A 23,913-nucleotide genomic window follows, 5' to 3' on the forward strand; every position below is an offset into this window, starting at 1 on the left:
ATGCTCGCAACAAAGTTGATAGTTCTGTTTCTTTAAGAGTAAAATGGATTCCATTTGGTGCCTGAACCTTTGCTTTTCTTTCCCTTTCACCCCCATCCCCCAAGTCTGCTCCGGATCAGCTGTGTCCCGACTTAAGAAACACTCATTAAGGGGTGGGATATAATGAAAGAGGTAAAAACCGCTTTGCAACATGCATTTGCCTCCCAGATGCTCACACCCTTCCCTGCCCCCACTCCTACCTAGGCTTTTTTTTTTTTTTTAATTTTTTAGAAAGGGTTTATTTTAGTCCATAGTTCCAGAGGGATAGTCCATTAGGGTAGCTTAGAAATGGTAACAGTCAAGGAACACATCCAGGGCAGGAGATGTGGGAAGCTGGCTGGTCACATTTTCATATACACACAGGAAGCAAAGCCCAGTCAGCCAGACACCTTTTGTTTCAAGTGTGCAATGGCAGAAAATTTTGCCCTGCCTGCAGAGGCCAAATAAACACCCTCTGTTCCCACTTGTTAAGCCACAGCTGCATTGGGCACCAGGATATACTCATCGCCCCAGGGAAAGCCACCAAAGAGCATTCCTGACAATGCTCTTTGCAGCTGGGTCCTGTATGAGGGGTGGGCAGAGATGCTTAAGGCTAAACAGAAATTGCTTAGTCAGCATCTGTAGATTACAGGGGAGGTAAATGTAAATAGTCTGGTGGGGGGGGCGGGGATGAGGTGGGGGGTGGGGGTGGGGCAGTCTGCTCTGAGAGCCTTCAAAGGAACCAGGATGCCTGGTTCCATTCGGGCAGGAGGTAAGCAGTGTCTCCTTAATTGGAGTAGCATAGCCTCAACCCTAGAAAGACAAATTTGCTGACTCAGGGCAGAATTAATATCAATTGAATTTATTACAAGTTACTAAGCTCCAAGGCACATTACAGTGTTCTGTTAACTACAGAAATGTATAAAGGACAAACAGAGCAAGTTCTCCATGTCTAGCATTTCGCTCTACTGTTCAAAAGCATCCGTGCATCAATAAAGCCAAAACAAAACAACACGTGAAGATCCAACACATTCAGGTCAGTAGAAACAAACCAAAACATTTTTACCCCCTTCACAAACTTGCAACAAAAAAACACCCATCCCCTCCCAACACCCCCCTTACCATTTTGCAAACAAAACAGAAAAACAAAACAGAACAAAATTAAGTGAAGACTTCAACACTTGGGGCTGTTTAGAAAGAAGCTTTTACCATTTTATAGCATCAAATTTTTTTTTTGTTTTTTGTTTGTTTTTTGTTTTTTGTTTTTTTTTTTTTTTTTAGGCAGCAACACTGGCCTTGGCAAAACAAAAACAACAAAATCTTTTTCTTTTGTGTGTTTTATCCTTTCAGAGTGCATAACATTTACAAAAATACACACACACCAGCAGCAGTCGTTGCTAAGGGCTATTAATTCTGTACCTAGGCAAACATTCTGCCACCAAATAAATGCTAACGAATATGATGCGAAAGACCCAATCAATATTATACTGCTTAACACAAATCGGCTTATCCTTCAAATGAAGAAGTTACATACCTGTTTCAAAATATAGAAACATACCGACGAAAATAATGTCTATACATAAGACTAACTTTTTGCAGTTTTATTCACAATTCTACATCTTGGTGGATAGGGAAGGTGGAGGCAGGTGGGGGAAGGGCCCTCCAGACTGAAGAGGAGGTGGTCTAGGGCAAAGGAGGTCGCTGCCCTGCGCGGTTCAAGGGTCTCTCTCTTTTTTCACTTTAACATCCCCAGCTAAGATAGTTGCGATTTCGCCCTGCATGAAGGCCCAAGGTACATTAGACCCGACTAGGGGGCATTTCTCTCCGCTGGGGCAATACACCTCACCTGTGGCCCCCTGGGCTTTGATACTCTCTCTAGAACAAGGGAAACAAAATTTGTGGCTAGGGACGGATGGACACTGAACGAAATGAGTGTCCTCCAAACGTTCGTGGCAAATGGTACAGCAGAGGGGCCCGCTGTTGGCCATAGGGGAATCCGGAATGTTTTGGGGGTGCACTTGGTCCATGCCCGGGTGGGCGCTAGGCGGTGGGGGTGCCACCTGTAAATTCAGGTCCCCATTGCGTGATGCCAGGCGACGCTGCCCCGGCACGGAGGCAGGCGACACCGGGCTGCTGCTGTTTCGCCTAGCAGATGCAGTGGTGGAGTGCACTGAACTGCCATCCTTGGGCGAATGCGCTGTGCCCAAAGTGTCTGCTACTGACATGAGCGCGGCCATGGGGGACGGACCGTTCTGGGGGGCTGACTCGGGCGGGGTGGTCCGATTGGAATGAGGTCCCAGAGGTGGAGGGGGTGGAGGCGGTCCCCCTGCTGCGTGTCCCGGCGCCGCAAAGCCCCCCGCGGACATAGTGAGCTTCAGCGCCTCGCTCTGGTTTGCCATCCACTGCTGCCTCTGCTGCTCCTCACCGAGCTTCAGTGCGCTTTCAGCTGAGTCTGGAGGCTCCGGGGATGCCTTCCTTTTGCGCAGGCTGGCTGCTGCACCCCGGCCCGTGGGCGCCGCGGGTGGCAAGGCTCCAGTTCCTGGAGGTGCGCTGGGGGCGCGGCTGAGACTCACCAGCGCCGTGGGTAGCATGGGACAACTGGCATCTAGGTAGGGCTGGGGCAGCATGTCCGCGCCGGGCACGCCCTCCTTGAAGAAGCGCACAGCTTCGGGCAGTAGGTCCCCAAGAAGGCGCCAGTCGCCAGAGCCATGCTTTTTCTCGTACTCCAGGTATTTGAAGCCAGAGGACAGACCCCGGCCAAAGTCCTTCATGCAATCCTGGTACATCTGTTTGGCCACCCCAGACGCGCTGGAGTACACATTGCCGGAGCCCGTGGGATACTCAATGAACAGCTTCAGCTCGTAGTCCATGCCGGGCTTAGAGACCGCGTCGAAGGCAAAGACACGACCCAACAGCGAATGGTCCTTCTTGAAGCGCACCTCGTAGGGCGTGCAGCCAGCCAGCGTGAGCAGCGTGTCACGGACCATCTTGGGCTTGTTAGCCCACTCCTCCGCGCGGTTGCGCAGGCTCTCGCTCAGCTCGGCCAAGGCCTCAGCGTTGCGCTGCTTTTCCTTTAGCTCACGCTCCTGGTCTGTGCTCGACACCGATCCAGGCCTCTTACCAGCAGCACCCACGCCCACCTCTGCCACTGTCGACGAGGTCGATGACGGAGCAGAGGATACAGTGGCCGACACACCCGGGGGACCCCCGAGACAGGCGGGCCCCCCAGGAGCACCCGGAGGTGCTGGAGTCGGGGGCCCTCGGCTTCCCCCCAGCCCATGGGGCGGAGGCAGTACCGCGGCGCTGGCCGGGCCATTAAGCAGCGTCTGCGGCAATAGGTTGGGGGGCACGGTGAGCTGGGGTCCCCCGCCACCACCCGGGTTGGGCAGCCCGGTCACCAGCCCACTATGAGTCCCACGCCGAGAAGCCACCGATGTTGCCGCTGAGGATGAGTTGGGGCTCTGGCGGTTCAGCTCCGGGGGACCCTCCTCTGGTGCCGGCTTGGGGAAGCCGTTGGGACCTCCCAGGCCGTTGGGCAGCCGGGCGGCGTGGCTGCTGCTCCCCAGACTCACCGGGGGAGGCGGGTACTCGAAACGGCTGCGTTGTTCAACCGCGGCGGCGGCGGCAGCAGCCGCGGCGGCCGCTGCGCTCAGGCCATAGCGCTCCAGACCGGACGGGGCGGGCAACACTGCAGGCTTGGTAGAGCCATCGACGTGGTTGAGCTGCTGTGGCTGCTGCTGCTGCTGCTGCTGCTGTTGTTGTTGCTGCTGCTGTTGCTGAGCGGCGGCAGCTGCTGCTGCCGCTTCCTTGGCGGACAAGGCCACTGTCTTGACCCCGACTGGCGGCGGCGGCCCGGGGGAGCGGCCGTCTTGGAAGCAACCGTGCGCCCGCTTCAGCTGGCGTGCTGTCTCGATCACGAATTCTATGCGGTCGGCGCCTTCGTAATTGACGCAACCACGGCATACGGGTTCGGAGAAGTCCCAGATCATGGCCCAGGGCATGCGAGGCAGGTCGCACAGGTAGCAAGACTGTCTCCGGGACGAGGACACCTGCGCCGCCGACATGATGCCAGCCTCGGGGAAGGTAGGCCCCCGCCCGGGCTGTCTCCGCGGCGCTTTCTCCTTCGGGAGGACTAGCTGGCTGGGGAAGGAGTCCGGCTGCGGGGGAGGGGAGAGGAGGGGGGCGAGAAAGTTCTGCCCCAGGGGCTGGAGGGAGCGCGAGTCTCCACTGCCGGCGCAGTAGTGCCTCTCGGCGGGGGCTCCACCGCCCAGGCGACCGACGGGTTCCGCACGCTCCTCGCCCCCACCTCCTACTGCGGCTGTCTTGTCCAGAGCAGAGCACCGGGTGCCTTCTTCCTGGTGCGGCGGATCAGGGCTGCGAGCTCCGGGCCTGGGGGGAGGGGGCTAGGGTGTCCGGGGCCGACCGCCAGTGGCCTCTTGGCCCCCTCCCCGGAGTGATTGAAGCGTGGAACGCGAAGGGGGTCCTCCCTACGATCTGAGTCTTCTCTACGCCAGGCGCCCCGGGGAGAGGGTTAGAAGGTTTTGCCACCCGGTGCCCAGGTCCAATCTTGCTGAAGCCGCTGATTCCCCGGGAGGGCCGGGGGAGGAGGTGGCTGCCAAAAGAGGAGCGTTTCCCTTCCGCAGCGACGGCCGTTGCGCTGGCGGCGCCTGGGTTTGCACGCCGGAGAGAGCAGCTGCGGCCACCGTTTCCAAGACACACGAGAGCAGAGGAGAGGAGCGCACGCACGCAGGCTCCCACCACCCCCTGGCCTGACCACCTCTCCGGCCACAGAGGCTGGCGGCGCTCACGTTGGCTGCAGGGCGCTCGCTCGGCGCCTCCACCCGGGTCGCATCCCTTCCCGCTCGCGCTCGCCTGGAATGTGGGGTTGTGATTGTTACTCTACGTTCCGGAGGCGCGTCTCAGCGCTCCTGCTCCGGCTGCGGCTCGCGCTGTCCCCGGCTTGGCCGCGCGGGATGCCGCCCGGGCGGAGCGCTGACGTCACCACCATGCTCTGCACCAGTCCCCCAGCCCCCCCTTTACACTTCCTCTGTCTGTGGAGCCCACTTGTTGCTTGCGAAAGGCGCATGCGCGGCAGCATGCCCAGATTCCTCCCTGTCGGCCCCTCCTCCGCGCCTCCACCCTCCCTCCCCTCCCCCCTCGGCTGTGTGTGTACCACAGCTGAGGCCCGGGGAGCTAAAGCTGCAAGTCCAGGGTTTGGGTGCCGGGGAGGGGGGGTTCCGGGCGAGGAGGCGGGATGAAACAGGCGATGACCTTTCCTTTTCCTGCCTGGCTTTCCCAAGTAACAAAACATTTAAGAGCCACGAGTGTTGTTTCCGATTCCCGTTCCCCACCCCACCAAACCCCCAGGCAGTAAAATTAAATGCCCTGTTTGACGAGTTTCACTTTGAATTTCATATAAGGGTATTACCTATTTAATCTGCGACGAGAGCTCCCTCCCCCGTTAATGTTAACATTCCTTGCCACCATTGGTGCCCAAACACCTGCAGAATTAGCATTTCTCCCATCTTCAAGAAATTACCTTTCAGATTTGCTTTTGCGACCCAGCCTAAGAATGGAATAGGAGTTGTGAGACTATCACTAAATGAGCCACCCCTCTCCCTGGCCGAACTTTATAAAATATTTTGACTGAATGTCTAAAGAAGCTCGGATCACTCGGAGGTCTTCTGAATACAGCTGCAGAGGAGGGCAGGGAAGGGGGAGTGAGGAATTGGTCAAACAGGTGAGTGGTTTTCTGGGTTTCATAAAGGCGGGGAGGGGCATTTAATAACACTGTGTGCTAGAGTTTGGGACATAGCTCATCGAGGGAGCGCTTGTTCAGGATGACCCAGGCTCAGAACACTATCCTCAGAATCGTAAACAAATAAAGCACAGTTTTCAAAGTTCCTTCTGTGTGTTGTGATTTAATTCCACACTGTCCCGGTGCACTCTGGGAGGTCATGATTTCTTCTCCCTCCTAAGATCACTGCCCATCCTTATTGCTTACTGTAAAAACTGATAGAGTTGGTCTTAGCTCTGGCTGGGGCATGTTACTTGGTTTCCCTATTTATTGAGTTTGCTTTTTTCTTACGTAAATTAACATAATCCCTGTGGAAGGTTGGTGGAGGGGAGGGGATTTGATAAGGCTGGGTTTGCCCTACAGGATTGGAATTTCTTCACTATTGCTACCGGCTTTGTAACCTTGAGCTCTGCTTATATAATATTTTCCCTCTGCAAAATGGAATCATCTCTGTCAGCTTGATGGGTTGTCGATTTCAGGTTGTGCCTTGTGCTTGTGACAGGTTACTCTAAGACAGGTACAAAGATGGGCATTGGAAAAGTAGTTCCTTTGCTTCAGCTAATTATTTTTATTATAATGTAGATACATGGGTTGGAGAGATGGCTCAGTGGTTAAGAGCACTGACTGATCTTCCAGAGGTCCTGAGTTCAAATCCCAGCAACCCCATGGTGGCTCACAACCATCTGTAATGGGATCTGATGACCTCTTCTGGGGTGTCTGAAGACTGCTACAGTGTATTTATATATAATAAGTAAATTTTTTTTAAAAAGTAGATACATTATATAAAACGGCATTTACATTATTAAACCCAGAATGTCTTCTATGAAGTGAAGTAGATTCCACTCCATTTTACAGACTAGGAAAATAGACTGAACTTACTGCAGCAGCTGGCCTGGGGTCTGAATCCAGCACGTTTGGTTTAAGTGGTGGGGGTGCACACAAGCACATCTCCAAGAGATGGTGCAGGGGGCTGAGATTTTTTTCCATCAGAATCCCATTTTTTGTTATACAACCTTGTATATAAAGTACTATGCAAATCACCTTCATAATGAGCCCGAGGATCCCCTTCCAGACTGTACTACTGAGTTCTTCCACACAGAGAAGCTGTGACGGTGCCGTTTGGCAGACTGAGGCATAAATGAACCATATAGTATGAAGACCACATTACCGCATTCACAGTTGGGCACCAGTGTTGGTGATATTGATACTGTCACTGGCTAACCTGTGAAAATATTAATGAGTGCGAGGCATGGTGATCATTATTTATGACCACTATTACAGCCGGCTGAAGCAACAACAAATACTTTTATTTTGACATTTGATCTCCAGAAGCTGTTTGGCGTTTTCCCAGCATGGAGATCTTCATCCTGGGTTCTAAGTGCAAAGGCAGGTGGAGCTTTCGTGGAGAAGGGAGCACATAGGGAGTCGTTCTTTCATCTCAGAGCAACCCAGTTTCTGTTTTTGCAAAAACAGTGAGCTCACTGTGTGCTCCAGGGCAATAATAAACTTTGCCTGGCTGGCTTGGAGCAGAGTCCTGTGTGTAGAGCTTCTCAGTGAGTGTCTCCTCTCCGCACCCTGGCTGCCTTGGAGCAGAGTCCTGTGTGTAGAGCTTCTCAGTGAGTGTCTCCGCACCCTTAGACCTCACCCTACTCACAGATACCCTTGAGTGAGTCAAAACAATCAATCCCTCCCAGCCCGGGACTCATGAACTTTGGCTTGGTGGATGACCCATTTCTTTACATTATTTCTCTTTCTCTTTATTAAACCAAAAATACTTTAGAAATAACAACTTAACTATAACCCTCCAGCCAGGCAGCTAGAAAAAGCAAGTTGAATTCCATGTCACGATGTTACATTTGGTACAAACAGACACATAAGTTCCTATCTCCTTGTTTCTTTCTTTTACCAAACACACACACACACACACACACACACACACACACACACATACACACACACACACACACCAAAAACGAGGTATTTGTGAACATAGCGAGCTAGCCATCAGCATGCATTTAAACAATCCCATTACAGCCCACAGTCCCATAATCCTTTTATTTAAAAATCACAACTCTCCATACCCCCTCAAAAAGTATCACCATCGTTCTTGGTGATAAATTGCTTCTTAACTGCTTGTCTCAGAAGGCCCTGTTTGGGGATGCATCAGCAATTGGGGAGGTGCGAATTCCAGTGTTTGGAAATACATTCCTCGGCTCCTGCAGGAGTGCTGTGATCTCTTGAGGAGCACTGATCAAGTGAGGTGAGAAATGGAGGAGCCGAGACGCAGAGCTCTGGCGCTATGTTCTGGGGCGCACCCACTGCAGAGACTTGCAGAGCAAGGTACAAAGTGTTAGCCCTAACCCCATGAAGCAAAGTTCCATCTTAATGGCTATCTTTCTTCCTCAGCTTGCTGTCTAAACTGGAGCAAAAGGTCAGCTTTCCACTTGGCCTCTGCAGAACAACGTAGCCCAGTGTTAGGCGTGTGAAGGGTTGTCAGGATCTTAAGCACTTCTATGCATCCGGCGACTCCGGCCCGCCCTCCAAGGCCCCCACAATTTGGAACTCAAATGGGGCGGGGTCAGGGGTGCTCTTGGCTTGCTGACTCTCGAGGCCGAGACTGAACCTCGCGTCACCCCGCTGCAAAGCGCGCCGCCAAGCGCTCTGCAGAGAGAAAGGCCTTTTTTGGTAACACACAGCCCGGCAGTAAGCAGTGCCCTGTTCTTTGGCCTGCGAGCCGCTAAGGAGTAGATGAAAACAAACGTGTGGGCTGGGCCCTCCTTTGGCCTTAGCGAGGCCAGGAATCGCCTCGCGCCAGTAACCCCAGGGGTGCGGCCGGTTACTGAGCCTTGCAAACCCCGCGCAAAGGGGCTGTGGGGGCTGGAGGCTGCTGTGTGATTTACACATTTACTCCTCAGTCGGATCCGTGGCGGAAGTATTCGCCTTTCCCTAAAGGATTAATCCTGGTATTAAAAAAAAAAAAAGTATTGAGTTAGGCCAGGGCATAGGGTTACACAAGAGCCACTAGAGCATGAAATCCCAGGAACAACGTGATTCGCTGAGAAGCCCTGGGGAGCTGAGCCTGCACCGCCCGCCGAGACCTGCCCAGCCTCGGGCGCATGGGCAAGTCGGGCACTCAGAGCGAAATTGGGGAGAAGGCAAGGGCGGGCGGGCGGGCGGGCATAGTGGTTGGGGTTGGCACAGTGGCCGAAAAACCGATCCGGTCTCAGGCTGTTTTCTTCCTGGAGGGGCGGAGATCAGGGAGGGGAAAAAAGGCTCAGGAGAGGGGGTAGTCGAGTCTAGTTCCTGCCACCCGGCAGGCATCCACTTCTTGCCACCGTGCCAGAGCTTGGGGGAGGCCAGCGCTGCTCTCAGCAAAAGCTGGTGTGTTTCCTTACTTCAAAAAAAAAAAAAAAAAAAAAAAGCTTGGAATGAGCTGTCCAGGGAACCGGGCCTAGAGGAAGAGGGTGTAAGAGCCAGACAAGGGTGCTATTCACTGATTCAGTTGTGACAAATTCTCAAACCCCCAACAAGGAAACTTGAGAGGAAGAAAGGTTTCGAGTAGGCGGGACCTGTCGCGGTGGTCAGTGTGGCCACGAAGACCACAGGTGTGCCTACCCTTGGCCCTCTACTTCATCTGTGAACCTGGGCCTTAAAGGGAGCTTCCCATCAGTCTACAATGATCTTGGGATTTCCACAAGCCAGACTCGGAGAGCCATGGCCGCAGGCACTTTTCTGCTTGGGCAGCCAGAAAGTGTGCTCACCCACCGAGCAGGAAGCTCCTCCCAGGTCTTCACTGTTCCTGGGTCAAGACTGGTACAGGGCAGTCCTCATTGCTTTCCTTGAATTGGGTCCATGGTCTATGTATGGGCTTGCCTGTGCTGAGTAGTTCAACCTGGAACTCGGGGGAGGGGGGGTGAGAGGGAGGAAAGGAGGGAGAGAAGGGGCGGTACTTGGTACATATTTACATTATGCCGTTCACCTTGGACTTGGCTGACCTTGAGCAAATCATTTGCACTTCATGTTCTGAGTAAAAGTGGAATTATTACTCCACTTCCTTTGCAGGTTTCATTGGTCTATGTGGATGACAGCGTATTATAGTGTGTTTAATAAAAGGTGAGAGATTATTACCAATAACCAACATTTGTCAAGGGCTCCAAAAGTGCATTTCCAGACATTATCTCACCGACCTCCACACAAGCCTCTGAGGTGAGTGTTATTTTCGTCAGCCTTTGTACAGGTGAGGGAAGCTGAGCCGAGGTAGTCCGAAGTTAGCAAAAACAGGCCCTTTGGGGTGGGGTGGGGGTGTCCCAGATTCTTCTAGGAAGCTTAAACAAGAAGTAAAGCCCTCTGCCCACAGGACTTTACTGGTCAATGGTCCCACTGTCTCTGTAGGTTGACAGGTAGGGTGACAATGAGCACCACTTGTTTTGGAGTTAAAAATCAATCACGCTAGAGCTCTGAGCAACTGTGAGTTACCGCCCTTTCCTGGCAGTCCCCAGATACCTTTCTCTTACTTCTTTGGATACCTAGCCCTGTCCCCCGGGCAGGGGTGATAAAGGAAAATCCGAAGTTCTCTCGACCTTGCTGAAAGGCTGAGGAAGCTCTCCCGTCGCCCTCAAGACAGTCTTGAAATGTTTGAGTCTGGGACCAGGGAAAGCAACTCAGTGGTAAAGCCTTCCCAAGCCCGTGCAGGGAGGGCCTTGACTTGGATCCCCAGCACTGAAGGGAAAAAGAGTAGGAAGGAGGGCTGGAGAGATGGCTTAACAGTTCAGGGCACTGACTGCTCTTCCAGAGGTTCTGAGTTCAATTCCCAGCAACCACATGGTGGCTCCCAACTGTCTGTAATGGGATCCGATGCCCTCTTCTGGTATGTCTGAAGACAGATACAGTGTACTCATAGGCATAAAAATAAAAATAAATAAATTAAAAAAACAGTAAGAAAGGAGGAAAAGAAGAAACACAGATTGGCAACACATAGTGGGAAAGGTCTCTTTCCAGACCCAAAAGTTACATTGAATGTAACTTTGTTCTTACTTAAGTGTGTTGAAATGTGGCTGCCCCAAGCCCGGAGGTTTGTAGCATGTTAGCCCCCTGCCCTCTATTCAATTAGTCAATGATTTACCTAGAGAGCACTGCCCCTAGCCATGGATAGCACCTAGGGCCTGGAGCATGCTGAGTAGTGCCCTCTCTCCAGCCTCTTTTCCTTTTTACATTGGGTCCTTATAAGTTGTTCGGACTTGTCCTGAACTAATTCTGTAGCCCAGACAGGTTTTGAATGTGTGGTCTTTCTGCCTCGCCTTCTTCCACGGTGACTGTGGACTAATAGATCTGTACCACCAGGCCTGGTTCTTAACTCTTTCTGTCTCAGTGCTAGGAATCTTAAGCCCAGAATGGAGTCAGCTTCCATTGCTCCTAGGTGTCCTAGTTTCCTGATGCAGTAGCCCCAAAAGCCGGAAGAGGCAGCAACACTCATTCAAGACTTCGTGCAGCAACATGACTGACTCCCCGAGCAATCTGTTTATTCTCTTGAGCTTTGGTTTCTCACCTGTCCATCTTAAATTATGTTCTGCCCTCAGAGCATCCCTGTGAGCTCCTGTCTGTAATGCCGAGGCCTGGAGGGCCTGTAAAAAGGCCAATCCTGACCCAGATCTCCTCCAGCGAGCAACCCTTCCAGGTGAAAGAGAAAAGCCAGGCCTGATGCTACACCCTGTCCGCACTCTTTGTCTTGTCCTTGGCAGGTTTCCTCGAGGTGACCAGCCTAGCACCTTGTACTGGAGTAACAGACAAAATAAGGAAGGACTGCTTCTCAGCTTAGGAGCTGGAGCAAGACAATATAGAACAGTTGGGCCCTTCCTTCTGGACTCTCCAAGAGTCAAGGGCTCCCCCTCCTTAGTTCTTGCTTGCTGGCGCTCTCTCTCTCTCTCTCTCTCTCTCTCTCTCTCTCTCTCTCTCTCTCTCTGTGTGTGTGTGTGTGTGTGTGTGTGTGTGTGGTGTTGGGGGAATGACCATGAAGACTCAAAGCTGTTAAAGATTTATTTGGTGCTTTTAGGTTTTTTGTTTTGGCCAATTTGGAAAGAAAGAGGCAGTGACCCCTCTTTAAAAAAAAAAAAAAGGCAGGAAGTGCGCAGGGCCTGAGTGGCAGGGACTAAGGGTGTAATTACAGGGTTTTGTTCAGCATTTTCGTGTAATTAAATCCGAAGGAAAGCGAGCCTAGCCCTGACTTCTTGGATATAGGGGAGATTAGAGCTGCCTGGATGTTGGGGCTTGAAGGCAAACAGTGAGGAATGGTTCCGCTTTCCAGCGAAGAGGCGGACTTCTCACCTTCATTACTATTTTTATATTCGTTTTCCAAAAGGTAGTCTATCATTCATCTTTTATTCGGTGCCACTGCGCTCTCCTTGGTGACATTTCCCAGCCGTGCGCAGCCTTCTAGGCACTGATTTGCCTTTCCGCCCACTCTCTTCCCCCTTCCCACTTTTACATATTGCCAATTTCTGCCTGGTTGCTCACACAATATCCCCGCTGCAAAATCCACAGCCAGCTTTCTTGCCTCGGGAGTTTCGATCCTAGCGACCTCGGACTCCGCCAGATAGTCTCTCCTTTTGTTTTGCCCACAGTCTGACTTTCCCCGTTATGCTTTATAATAAGCTCTATAGCAGCCGCCCCAACTCGGCTTTCTCTGCCACTGCCTCTGTTTCCTTTATCGCGAGCAGGTTCCGCGCACACCCTGGGGGATGGGATGTGGCGCCTAGAGCACAGCTTTGTAGATGGTCCGAAACCGCGTGGTGCACCGGCTCTGCTCTCTTCCCCTCCTTAGAGCCTTCGGTGGCCCAGTGACGCGCCCTGGACTTTAGGGACTGGCAGCAAGAAAGGATCCACTGTCTACTCACTTATTAAGGGCAGGAAACCTGACCTACCCCTAAACCACGGGTGCGGGAGGAGGGGCACTGGCATTTCTCCCCGAGGGCAGGTCTTGCTGTGGTTTACCCCCCCCCCCTTTATTCCTACCCCCTCTCCCATGCCCGCAGATTACCTCCCGCAGTCCCCTTCACCTACTCTTCCCAAGAACAGATTGTTTATCAGGACAGGCAGCCAAGAAGCCTACTCCTGTTTCTGGCCTCTGCCAAAGATTAATCACACTTGGGAACCTCACAAAACTTGACTGTTGGGGCGGGGCAGTGAGAGAGGGAGTAGTTTAAAAGGAGAGACCAATGAATTTGACATTTGACATTTGACAAGCAGACCAAATGGGGCTACTGACACCTCTTTCCTTCTCAGCTTCAAGGACCGAATTGTATTTCATTCCCACTCCCCCTCCAACCCTGCCCCCTCTCTTTCTCCAAGTCCCCCTCCCCTTTCAACTCTTCAAATTTGATGCTTTAATAACACTGACTTGCTTTTAATTCTTATTAACATTCTCAGCTGGTGTGTGTGTGTGTGCACGCGCACGTGTGTGTGTGTAGAGTGTGTGTGTGCGTGCGTGCGCGTGTGCCTGTGTGGTGTGAGTTGGGGCCTGGCAAGACATACTCACAGACTGGACTGCCTGACAAATCCCTTCTTTTCCTTCTTTTCATCCTTCTCTTTGAAATGACATCAAGATGGACGGGGAGGGGGTGCTGGGGGATGAAGGAGAAGGCATGGAAAAAAAGAGGGAGGGGGAGTAATTTATGTGCTTTTCTACAGCAGCTAGTAAAATTCCTAAGGGAGAACGAATGCCAAAATTGACTGTCTTGGTGGATTTAGACCCAATCGTCAGGGTGAATCCTGTCAGGGCTTTGCCCTGGACCTGCAGTCTGGAAGAAGTGGTGGTGGGGGGGGGGGGCACTGAAAACATCCTGTGACTGGGATGTGTCCTTCTGAATTGGGTAAGGGATGGCTTTGTACTCTCACCAGATTTCTCTCCATCAGATTTGTTTTTCTGGAATTCGTCGCAAGATGGATTTTTTTCTTTTTCTTTTTTTCTTTTCTTTTCTTTTTTCTTTTTTCTTTTTTTTGGTAAAGGCTCTGATAAAGAAAAGTGAGGGGTATAAAACTCACTATTAAGCATGACCCCCAACGGGAAGGTGCAAACCCATTTGATCCAAGATAGAGATATCCCCATCCCAGATTCCCCCTTCCCTCTGCTTTGCAACTCAGCAGACATCAGGTTAGCAAAAGGTAATAAATAGAGCTCCCACAGCAGGGTCTGGACTAGTGAAAACAGTTTACTGAAATTAATGGGCCTCACTTGAACCAAAACCTCCACTTTGGAATTAATGCCAGACATAGTTTTCCTGAACTCCATCCAACCGCCTAAGCGGGAGACAATTTTTGTTCTATTTGTGCAGGAAATAAAGCTCAAGCCCTTGATCTCAGTGTAGATTTTCATGTAAAGAAAAAAAAAATTAGCACAGTGAAAATTGTGCCAGTTCCCACTTTCTGCCAGTAAAACCCCGGGTGCTCTGGGTGCTCTTGGGTGGTGCGGGGTCAAAAGTTATCTGGTAAACTTTCCATTGAAAAAAACCATCTCCCAATTCCCTCCTCATCTCCAGCTTGTGAGCTTTCATCATGACATCTGAAAGAACCAAGAAAGCACCAGAAACAGTTCAGCTCTCAGTTACAACCCTCTTCCCCACAGCTTAGAAGAGCTGGATGTGGACATTTTGTATTGGTTTGCAAGACTCTCCGCACCCCATGCAGCTCCCGTCAATCCACCCAGCACCCCCACGGCCCCATTCTCTACCCCACCCAGTACTTTGGGTGTTCCTAGTTATGAAGCTGCTTTTTATTTTTTTATTAATGCGCTGTTTTTTAAGGTCGAAAGACACACACGCCACGCGTTTCCATCCAGTCGATATGGGGTTATGGCAGGTACAGCGGGAACCCGCTGTCAGTGTCTGAACCTACCCTAAACCCTCCATTATTGAGAAAAGCCCGATCGTGGGCAGCCGGTGTTCTGGTTCTTATTGTACAGTCTGCACTGGTGACACAGGACATGTGGAAAATTTTGAGAGCACTGCGGTGAATGGTGTGGAGGGGGGAGAGCGAGCAGGGGGAGAAAGAGGAGGGGAGGGAGCGAGTTACTTTTTAGCTTCCGCTAAGTACTTGGCAGCTTGCCAAGCCCGGAGGATTCTGGGAAGTGAAAACCTCCCCAGTATAAACTGCCAGGTTTAAGCAGCCCTGACAGTTCTGCTCCTTCCAAACTTGGCAGCCGTTCAAAGTGCTCTTTCATTTGAAATGCTGGAAGCCTGCCATGTGCAATGCAGATTTGCGGTGCCTGTGCGCAGAAGGAACTGATAAATGCCGTTGCAGTTGCCATGGGGACAGGAGGCTATCAGAATGGCCTTGTGATCCGCAGCCTCTAAACGCGGCAGGCTCTCCCGCCCGCCCGCCCGCCAGCCCCTCCTCCCTCTCTAGTCAGTGAGATGGTGAAATAAATGTTCTGGAAAAAGGTTAACCCTCCCGGCTCTGGCTTGCAAACAGCGAGGAAATTAACCCCTTAAGACTTCCCCGGCCCTAAATGCTTGCCAGGAGCACAGAGCTAAAAAGCATCTTTGGGTGGGTTACCATCCTTCTCCCAACCCCCCCAGTCAGTCCTCCTGTTCCCCGGAGGCTTTTCGGAAAGCTGTGTTTTTAATAGAGCTTTTCAGCAAGCCCATGTGTAAGGCTTTGAGTCATCAGAACCCGGATGTAAACACAGCAGCCCTACATTCTGCACAGTTTGCGTGTATTTTATCTTTTTAATAATATTTAGCTGGCAACTTAAAACTGAAAGAATGCCAGCTATTTTAGCCAGCCACTTACATCATGCAGCCTCCGTCTTTGGGAGAGTAGTTGCCCTTCCTTGCCTTGTTTCTCAGGTCCCCGCCCCACACTGCAGGCAATCTGGGTCCTTCTGAAGGCATCTTGTTGCCACTTAGCAAACCCAGTCCCTTAGAACATGACATCAGCCTGAGCAACAAAGACAGAGGACAGGTTCCTGTCAGAGACAAGACATTGGGTGAGTCAAGGTGAATCTGATCTGTCTTTTATGCTGCAGTTTCAAGTGAGGGTGCACTAGCCCAGATAATAACCTCACCCCACCTCCCTTCCCCCACCCCCACCCCCATCTTCCACAAGCTACCATTTGAAACACAGCCTGATTCAATGTACAGAAACAAAACAGTGTGTTCAAGATCTGGTATATTTTCAGGTCCATGATGCCAACTCTCTGGGTGGCCTGTTTAATGGGGAGAAAAAATTAAATACCCCAGCCAAGTCCTATGGAAACCAAAGAGGGTAAGTAATTTATTTATACTGGGGTAGAAGAGGTGAGCAGTATTTCTGTCTTGCTCACTATTTCCTGAAGACTTCCTAGACATAAACGTTCGTTAACATCCCAGAAAGAGGACATATTTTTCTCTGTGGTTTTCAATATTTTCTGCTAAATATATTCCAGTGAACTGTTTACCCAGAGTTTCGGCCTTCAGACCTTTATGTACTGCTAACACCTTGAGGCTATTCCTCTGGGGCTTATGGGGAGTGGTGTTTGTTCATTAAAGAGGACTTTAGGTGCTGGCTGGCCTGAGGCACAGTTGAGGGCTGTACACCAGACTGTGCTTTCGGTGGTTTCAGGTTGAAGGAACAGTCAGAGACCTTTTTGGTTTCAAGCATGGGGAGAATGCCACAGAACCTGGGACCAGTCAGTCTAGGTGCTTTTTCCTGGTCTGCACTGCCACAGAAGCCCAAAAGGCAAAAGACTAGACCTGTCCCAGTTGGTGGGGTTTACCTGCAAAGTCTTTGAACCTGACTCTCTGGGTACCTGTTCATGACTGCCTTTGCTATTTGGTCAGGGCCATGCGTTTAGTCTCAATGGAATTTTCTGAGTCCTAAACACCCCCCTTCCAAATAAATAAGCTATAAAATCCATCTGCTTCACCTTCCTGCAGATCCAGACTTGAAGGGTTAGTGTTCAAACGCAATCCTAAGGAGCAATTGGCTCTTGAGGCATCTCAGAATGGTTCTGGCTTAGAATTACAGTAAAGCTGAGGCAGAAATCAGGTGATTCAGAATCCCCACCCCACCCCCCCCCAGACGGTCCAGGCAGCTGGGATTTTGGCTCATGCAGCTGCTCAGCTTTGGCAAGCTAAGAGCATATTCGTGGTGGTGATTCCTCTCCCAGGTTGACGGACACGTTTCTGTACTGAGCACAGCCATGTTTCCTGACTATGCGTGAATCAGAAGCTGTATTTTTAACTCAGGGGCTGCTGATGATAGTTTTAAACTGGAAGCAGATCCTGTTATGTTCTGTCAACTGGGTCCAGGGAGAAAGGATCTGTCTGAAGTCCTTGGCACTTACAGTTTGGGCCTGTTGTCATCCTGACAGGTGCAGCCAGGTGTCCCAAAAGGCAAAGGGGACCATGTTCACCCTTCTAGTCTACCCTTCTAAAAATCCTCCTGGTGTTTGCTTGTTTGCCGGCATCTGGGAGAAGAATTGCAAAAAGCCAATTTGGAGCCCAGAGAGCGACTTCCCAGACAAAGCAAGCTCCAGGATTCCAAAAAGTCTCCACACTGTCTGTGTTCCTCTCTGCCACAGCAAGAACCATCCCAGAGGGCAGCCTGTGGGGTGGCCTCTCTTATACCAGGGGAGAGCCAGATTCCCAGAAATCCGCCGGTTAGGAGGGTCTGTGGGGCTAGTTCAGGGGTGTCTGCGGGAACAATTCCCTTTTGTTTTGTTGTCTGCCGTGTGACCAGAATGCTGCCAGCTAATTTTAACCCCACCAAGGGACTGCTGGGAAAAAAAAAAAAAAACCCTATCTTGCATCTGGAGAGAACTCTGTGGCTGGATAAAAGCTTTCTCAGCCTGTGTTCCTTCCTGTTTCGCTTTCCAAACTTGCATTATCGGTAACCTGAAAAATGATGAGTTTCACCAAATTCCTGGATATTGCACAAGAGGACAATGAGGCCATTTTGGGGGCTGTGAGTGTATCTGGCACAGACCCCGGAAGCCATTGTTTTTCGGTCAGGAGAATGTTTTAGGGTTTCCTGGTGCTTTCCTTCTAGGGCCTCAAGGGCTCAGGGGACACTGTCAGAGGGTGGAGGCGAGTGTAGCTTCCATGGGTAAACCTGTAGACTGTATTTTGAAAAGACCAGTATGGGAAGTGGATGGTTAGACCAGTGGAATGGGACAAAAGCCCCCCCCCTTTTTGGCTAAAGAGGGCATATATTGAGCATTTGAAGTGGGAGAGACAGCAGGAAGGAGTAAGAAGAGACACAGTTCAGGAGACAGCCTGATGTCTCCTGGGACAGAGGTCACCTGTTCTCCCCACTCACTTTTAGACCCTGGAGCTGATGGAAGAATGTAGAAGGCCCCTGGAAAATGGAGTCCCAAGTCCTTTTCCTGATTAGTCCTATGCCTGCCTAGACAGAACACATACAGGAGAGTGAAGCCGTGGAGGAGGTTGGACTCCCAAATCACAGCGATGAATTGTCACTGTCTGGGTGGCCAGCACTCCTAATGAAAAGGCACAGACTCTCAAACTCCAGAACAATCAGCCAGCATGGAGCCAGGCAGCCAGCCACCATCACTGTTCTAAAGCCAAGTAGTGAAGTCACCTCCATTAACCTGAGTATCCACCATGCGGCCCCAGGCGATGATATCAAGGTCCAGCACCCCCTACCCTGCCACCCCAACCAGGGCAGCTTGGTGACAGTTGTGCTGACAGCAGCAGAGGCTTCAGCTGTCTAAAATGCCATTTGTTCCCTTCTGCTCTGTCTGACCAACATCTACATATTTAAAGGACTCTGGTCTGCCTCCCAGGTCCCTTCCTCCTCTTAATCCACAGGCAAGAGACATTGGGGAGCGTGGGTGACCCCCAAAGAGCTGTATCACTGCAATGCCTTACCCCATCACAGGAGCTGCACCTCGGAGTCTCGCTTTCAACTAATCTTCCGCTTCCCACAGATTCTAACATCTAGCAAGATCACTTTTTACCGTCCTGTTGTTTTTGAGACAGGGTCTTCCTCTGGAGCCCAGGTTCCTAACTCAGCCTTTCAGTCCCTGAATTCCACTTTTGCACCCAAAAGGGGCAAATTCCCAAATTAAGGTTCTGTTTACGGTGGCGTTGCACAGACTTGGGTTTTGGATTGTGTTCTGTTATGTTGATGAGTGAGCCCAGGGCTTCAGGCATGCTGGGAGAGTCTACACTGGAGCTCTGTTCCCCAGCCCCAACGACTTGATTCAAGCAAGATGTTGTGCTTTGAATTAAAAAAGCCCAGAGCTTGGGCTGGTTCCCTGAACTCAGAAGGCCTGAGTTCAACTCTAGCACCCATATCAAATGTCTCACAAAGGTCTAAGGGATGACATCTAAGGGATGACCTTTTGGCCTCTGCAGGCATGCATACTCAGATGCACATACCTATCCCTTACACACACACACACACACACACACACACACACACACACACACACACACACATCTTTTAAAAAAAAAAATCCTGGGTTGGGGATTTAGCTCAGTGGTAGAGCGCTTGCCTAGCAAGCGCAAGGCCCTGGGTTCGGTCCCCAGCTCCGAAAAAAAGAAAAAAGAAAAAAAAAAATCCTGGGCTGGAGAGATGGCTCAGCGGTTAAGAGCACAGCTATTCTTCCAGAGGTCCTGAGTTCAATTCCCAGCAACCACATGGTGGCTCACAACCATCTGTAATGGGATTCGATGAGCTCTTCTGGTATGTATGAAGACAGCTACAATGTATCCTATACCTAAAATAAATAAATAATTTCTTTTAAAAAAATCCCGGAATTCATAAATAAGCAGAAATATTTCTGAATCTTCCCAAAGAAATATTTGAATTTCACTTTTTGGGTAGGGTAGGGGTGGGGATGGGGAGAATCAGCTGGCCTTTAATCTCTGTAAGACCTCCTAGAATCCTACCTGTTTTCCCTAGGTCAACAAGCCCACTCCTACTGTAGCATCATAGACTTGTAGAGGACAGCCAGAGTCAGCCCCTGGGCTTCCAGGTTTCTGGGCTTCCTGGTTTCCGGACTTCCGGCAGGGCCTCAGATGTCAGGAGCCGCATTCCTCCCTTACCTTACAGCCTTAGGATTCCTGGCAGTTTCCTAAGAACTCCACAGCTGGAGTACAGCTGCTTGGGGTGGAGAAAGCAGTACTCTTGGTAGGTCAGCAGGGTGAGCGAGCGAGGGCAGGGACTGTTGGAAGGTTGGGAAAGTCCTTGCCTGAGCCAGAATCCAGGAATGTGCTGGGGCCTCGGCTGAGAAATCCTTCCAGATGGGGGAGGGAAGGGGAAAGTGTCTGCCTTCTGGATAGATTTTTTTTTAAAAAATCGCCCCAGGGAGGTGGACTGTTTTGAAACCGTCTTTTAGTGTGAATGTTTAAACTGACCTGGAAACTTCCTCCCTTTTCTTTTCCTACAGTCCGAATTTGTTTCCGAGGAGCAGTAATCAACAAGGACATTTGCCTCAGGGTCTCTCTTCCTTCGCCTCTTTAAATGTTTAAAAAAATTATTGTTGTTGTTGTTATCTTTAGTTCGGGGAAACTTTTGGACGCTCTCCAGGCTGCGGCTATAGAAGTTTCCAGGAAAATGGAAAAGCAACATTAGTGTTTTGAACCTGTCTGGGTCAAGGGCTAGACGTGTTGGTTTTTTGCTTTTTGGTTTTTTTTTAGAATGTCAGCAATAAGGGCAGCCAGGTCCTGTGAGAGAGGCCAGCAAGGCAGAGGGCCTGAAGATGCTGTCAGAAGGATCTAAGAGCATCCGAAATCTCAGAGACGAACGTGGAGTTTAGCTGGCCTGCCTCTCCTGGAGCCACAGGGAACTGTGGATTGTCACTTCAGGTGCTGGGTATGGAGGGAGTGAGAACTTCAAGCCCAAGCCATCGTAGAGACAGGTGGACCAGAGATACAGTCTTGGGCATTTGCATTTTAGAGACTTGAAGCCCACACCAGAAGGCTACAAGTCAGTGAGCACACACACACACACACCAGGCCCCAAGGTGGCAGGGCCCACGAAAGACAGAAGAAAGGCTTGTCTTGGTTCTATGACGAATGCATCATGTACCTTGCTTCAAGGGCAAAGAGACAGAAAAAGTCAGAGAGTAAAGTCAGAACTGGGTCAGGAGGGGGAGGAAGAATCAGGTTTTTGCAAGGCAGTTACTTCTTGCCTGCTCAGGGTTTCTCTGGATAGTCCTGACTGTCCTGAAACTCGTTCTGTAGACCAGGCTGCCCTTGAACTCACAGAGATCCGCCTAACTCTGCCTCCCGAGTTCTGGGATTAAAGATTTGCCCACCACCACCTGAACAAGTGTTCAGTTCTTACTTCTGTCTTATAGATGAGAACACTGAGACTCAGTGATGAAAGAACTGGTCACTGTAGGAGTAGGCTTTGAGATTCTCCTCCTTGCTGCCTGGAGGACGATAGTTTTTTTTCCTGTTTGCCTTATGAACTCTTTGGTCTTGGCTTTTTCTCCAGCACCATGCTTACCTGGATGCTGACGTGTCTCCTGTATTGATGATACTGGACTGAACCTCTGAGCCTATAAGCCAGCCCCAATTAAATGTGTGCCTTATAAGAATAAAAAGAATGATGAAGGAACTGAACTCAGAACACACAACCAGTAAGTGGTAGGCCAAGTTAATCCTGAGTTAATATTGCAGACAGACCTGGGTTTGAGTCCTGATTGGTGAGACATGTGATTCAGCAAGTTTTGTGCACAGCCAGCTCTTCTCAGCTGATTTCCTATGTTAAATGCATGGAGGAATGCAGGCCATTTCCTATAACTAGCTGCTAGCATTGTTACAAGTTTGCTGCAGGAATTAAGTAGAAACGTGCTTCCATTGGTAGAGCGGCTACAATACAGTAAGCGCTCAGTAGACCCTTGAGTACCCGTGTGTTGGTGGAAGTACTCATCTTTATAAAGCACCACCTATGTCTTCCTACCACCCTACACAGGTAGGTGTACTGGCTCTGAGTTCAGTGGGGCCTGGGGTCAATGCCAGGCAGGTGTCTTCCTGTTCTTTGTAGCCGACCTGGACTGATCCTCCTTTCTGCTTTAACTCCTCCTGTTACAGTGTTTCCCCCAACCATGCACTGCAGACTGCTTTACCTGTTACAGTGTTTCCCCAACCATGCACTGCAGACCACTTTACCCATCTGCTTAGCAATCTTCCAGATTCCTCAGCCTGGAACACGGGGCTCCTGGGAAACCTCCTGCAGTTCTTTCTGTTTTCCCTCCTCCTCCTCACCTCACTACTTTCTGACTACATTAAATTCCTCTTGTTCCTTGAGCACAATGTGAACTTTCCTGTCCCTTGCCTTTCCACGACTTCTCCCTGCCTGGAAGAATGTTCTCCCCTTTAAGTTCTCCAAGCAGACTTCCAAACATCCCTCAAGACTCAGCTGTTCAGCCTTTTTGGTGAAACTGGTTCCCAGCATTTTCTGGCTTTGTGCTTTAGTGGCAATCCACAAACATCACAAAGAGTCTCTGTCACTGGGGATTCCTTGAAGTTCGAGGCTAGGCAAGCCAGACTATCACCAAGTCTACCTAAAAGGACCTCAAAAATAATACTCAAATAAATGAACCAGGCTGTAATATTTTCGTTTCTTTTCTTTCTTTCTTTTTAAATTTGAGACAGGGTCTGTGTAGTCCTCTCCTACAGCTTGCTATGTAGACAAGGCTGGCTTCACACTCACAGAAATTCTCCTGCCTTTGCTTCCTGGGTGCTGGGATAAAAGGTATGCACCACCATGTGGGGCCTAGATAATTTTCTACCTTTGTTTTCAGAGTCTCACAGGTTCCAGACTGGCCTTGAACTTACCATAAGGCTAAGGATAGCTTTGAACTTCTGATCTTCCTACTTCTGCCTCCTAAACGACTGGGCTTGCACACCACACCCAGTTTATAATTGTGAGCTTTTATAATATACTTATTATCAGTAAAACGGTACAGGTATTATTTGTACCCTCCTTTGTCCCAGCAAAACTTTGTAACATTTTACTCAGCAATCATAAGTGAAACAGTACAGTAGAAAGAGCTGGCTCTGAGTTCAAATCCTAACATGGCCTCTTGCTATGCTTTAAAAATCAGCAGTACGTCTGTTTTGCTTTTTCAGTTTCCTGCCTGTATGTGGCTTTAATAGTAATTACCCATGTGGCAGACGCTGTTGATCACTGTCTAATAGTCACTCCGGTTGACATAGTTAATATTCTTGTCAGCTTGATAGATTTAGAATCACCATGGAAACATATGCCTGTGTGTACCTATGAGAGTATTTCCAGGAAGGTTTAATTTCTAGGAAGTATTCGTTGCATTTCCTGCTTCCTGACTGCTGACCACTGTGACCAGCTGCCTCAGACTGCTGCTGTCTTAACCTACCCATCACAATGGACTCTACCTCTGTTCCCCAGCACTATGAAAACCAGGCATGCTGGGACACTATAGTTCCAGTACTCAGGAGGTAGAATCAAGAGCACCAGGAAGATCAAAATCATCATGGAGTTCAAGCCAGCCTGGGCTACATAAGACTGTGTCTTAAAACAAAGCTGGGCTGGAGAGATGATTTCTGAGTTCAAATCCCAGCAACCACATGGTGGCTCACAACCATCTGTAATGGGATCTGATGCCCTCTTCTGGTGTGTCTGAAGACAGCTGCAGTGTACTTATATATAATAAATAAATAAATCTTTAAAAACAACAACAAAAACCCCAAAGCCAAACAAAACCAGGAGAGGCACAATGGTCCTCCAGTTGGGGGCTGGTGAATGAAAACGGGATATGACTGCTTCCGGGGGTGGTTAAAGAGGAGGTTTCATCGTAGATACAAGGGAGAACACACCCAGAAGCATCTGGAAGGGTCCAGTCCAGGCTGAACCTGGGGGTGGGGGGTGAGAAGGAAGGAGGTGGGGGAATCCGAGAACTAGGAGGCCCAAAAGAATGCATAACCCAGATGACTGAGTTTATTGTGTAGGAAAGAGAAGCTGGGGGAAGTCTCTAGGCTAGAGGGGTTAGGGTAGGGGACAGGATAAGGAGTGCTGAGAGAAGTCACAGGTACCGAATGAGACTCGACCTGGGTTTCTTTGAGACCTAACTGCTGCTACCACACCAGACATCTTGCTGTGAAAATGGCAGC

The 23,913-nt window shown here is 50.3% G+C and overlaps 1 protein-coding gene and 2 long non-coding RNA genes across 13 annotated transcripts; 1 reads left to right on the forward strand and 2 right to left on the reverse strand.

The window, feature by feature from the left end:
- Positions 1 to 859: 859 nt before the first annotated feature.
- Irf2bpl (interferon regulatory factor 2 binding protein-like) lies at positions 860 to 4,975 on the reverse strand. The gene has a single exon (NM_001012470.2). The coding sequence runs from the start codon at positions 4,080 to 4,082 to the stop codon at positions 1,734 to 1,736; it is 2,349 nt and encodes a 782-aa protein (NP_001012488.2). The 5' UTR covers positions 4,083 to 4,975; the 3' UTR covers positions 860 to 1,733.
- Positions 4,976 to 7,101: 2,126 nt separating this feature from the next.
- On the reverse strand, positions 7,102 to 15,730 carry LOC134479454 (uncharacterized). The gene is made up of 2 exons (XR_010052762.1): positions 15,599 to 15,730; positions 7,102 to 13,819 (listed from the first exon to the last, which is right to left on the reverse strand). It is a non-coding gene; the product is annotated as an uncharacterized LOC134479454 (long non-coding RNA).
- LOC102555554 (uncharacterized) lies at positions 15,657 to 23,487 on the forward strand. 11 transcript variants are annotated; one of them, XR_010052757.1, is made up of 4 exons: positions 15,657 to 15,794; positions 15,987 to 16,072; positions 19,718 to 19,945; positions 20,205 to 23,487. It is a non-coding gene; the product is annotated as an uncharacterized LOC102555554 (long non-coding RNA). The 11 variants fall into 11 exon arrangements; XR_010052752.1 differs by having other exon boundaries at positions 17,160 to 23,487; XR_010052755.1 differs by having other exon boundaries at positions 18,113 to 23,487.
- The last annotated feature ends 426 nt before the right edge of the window (positions 23,488 to 23,913 follow it).

The sequence above is a fragment of the Rattus norvegicus genome, chromosome 6 (assembly GCF_036323735.1).
Source record: "Rattus norvegicus strain BN/NHsdMcwi chromosome 6, GRCr8, whole genome shotgun sequence".
Taxonomy (NCBI): Eukaryota; Metazoa; Chordata; class Mammalia; order Rodentia; family Muridae; genus Rattus; species Rattus norvegicus.

What these genes read in the sequence shown, in the direction of transcription:
- Irf2bpl (NM_001012470.2), bottom strand. Translation starts at nt 4,082, where the DNA reads ATGTCGGCGGCGCAGGTGTCCTCGTCCCGGAGACAGTCTTGCTACCTG.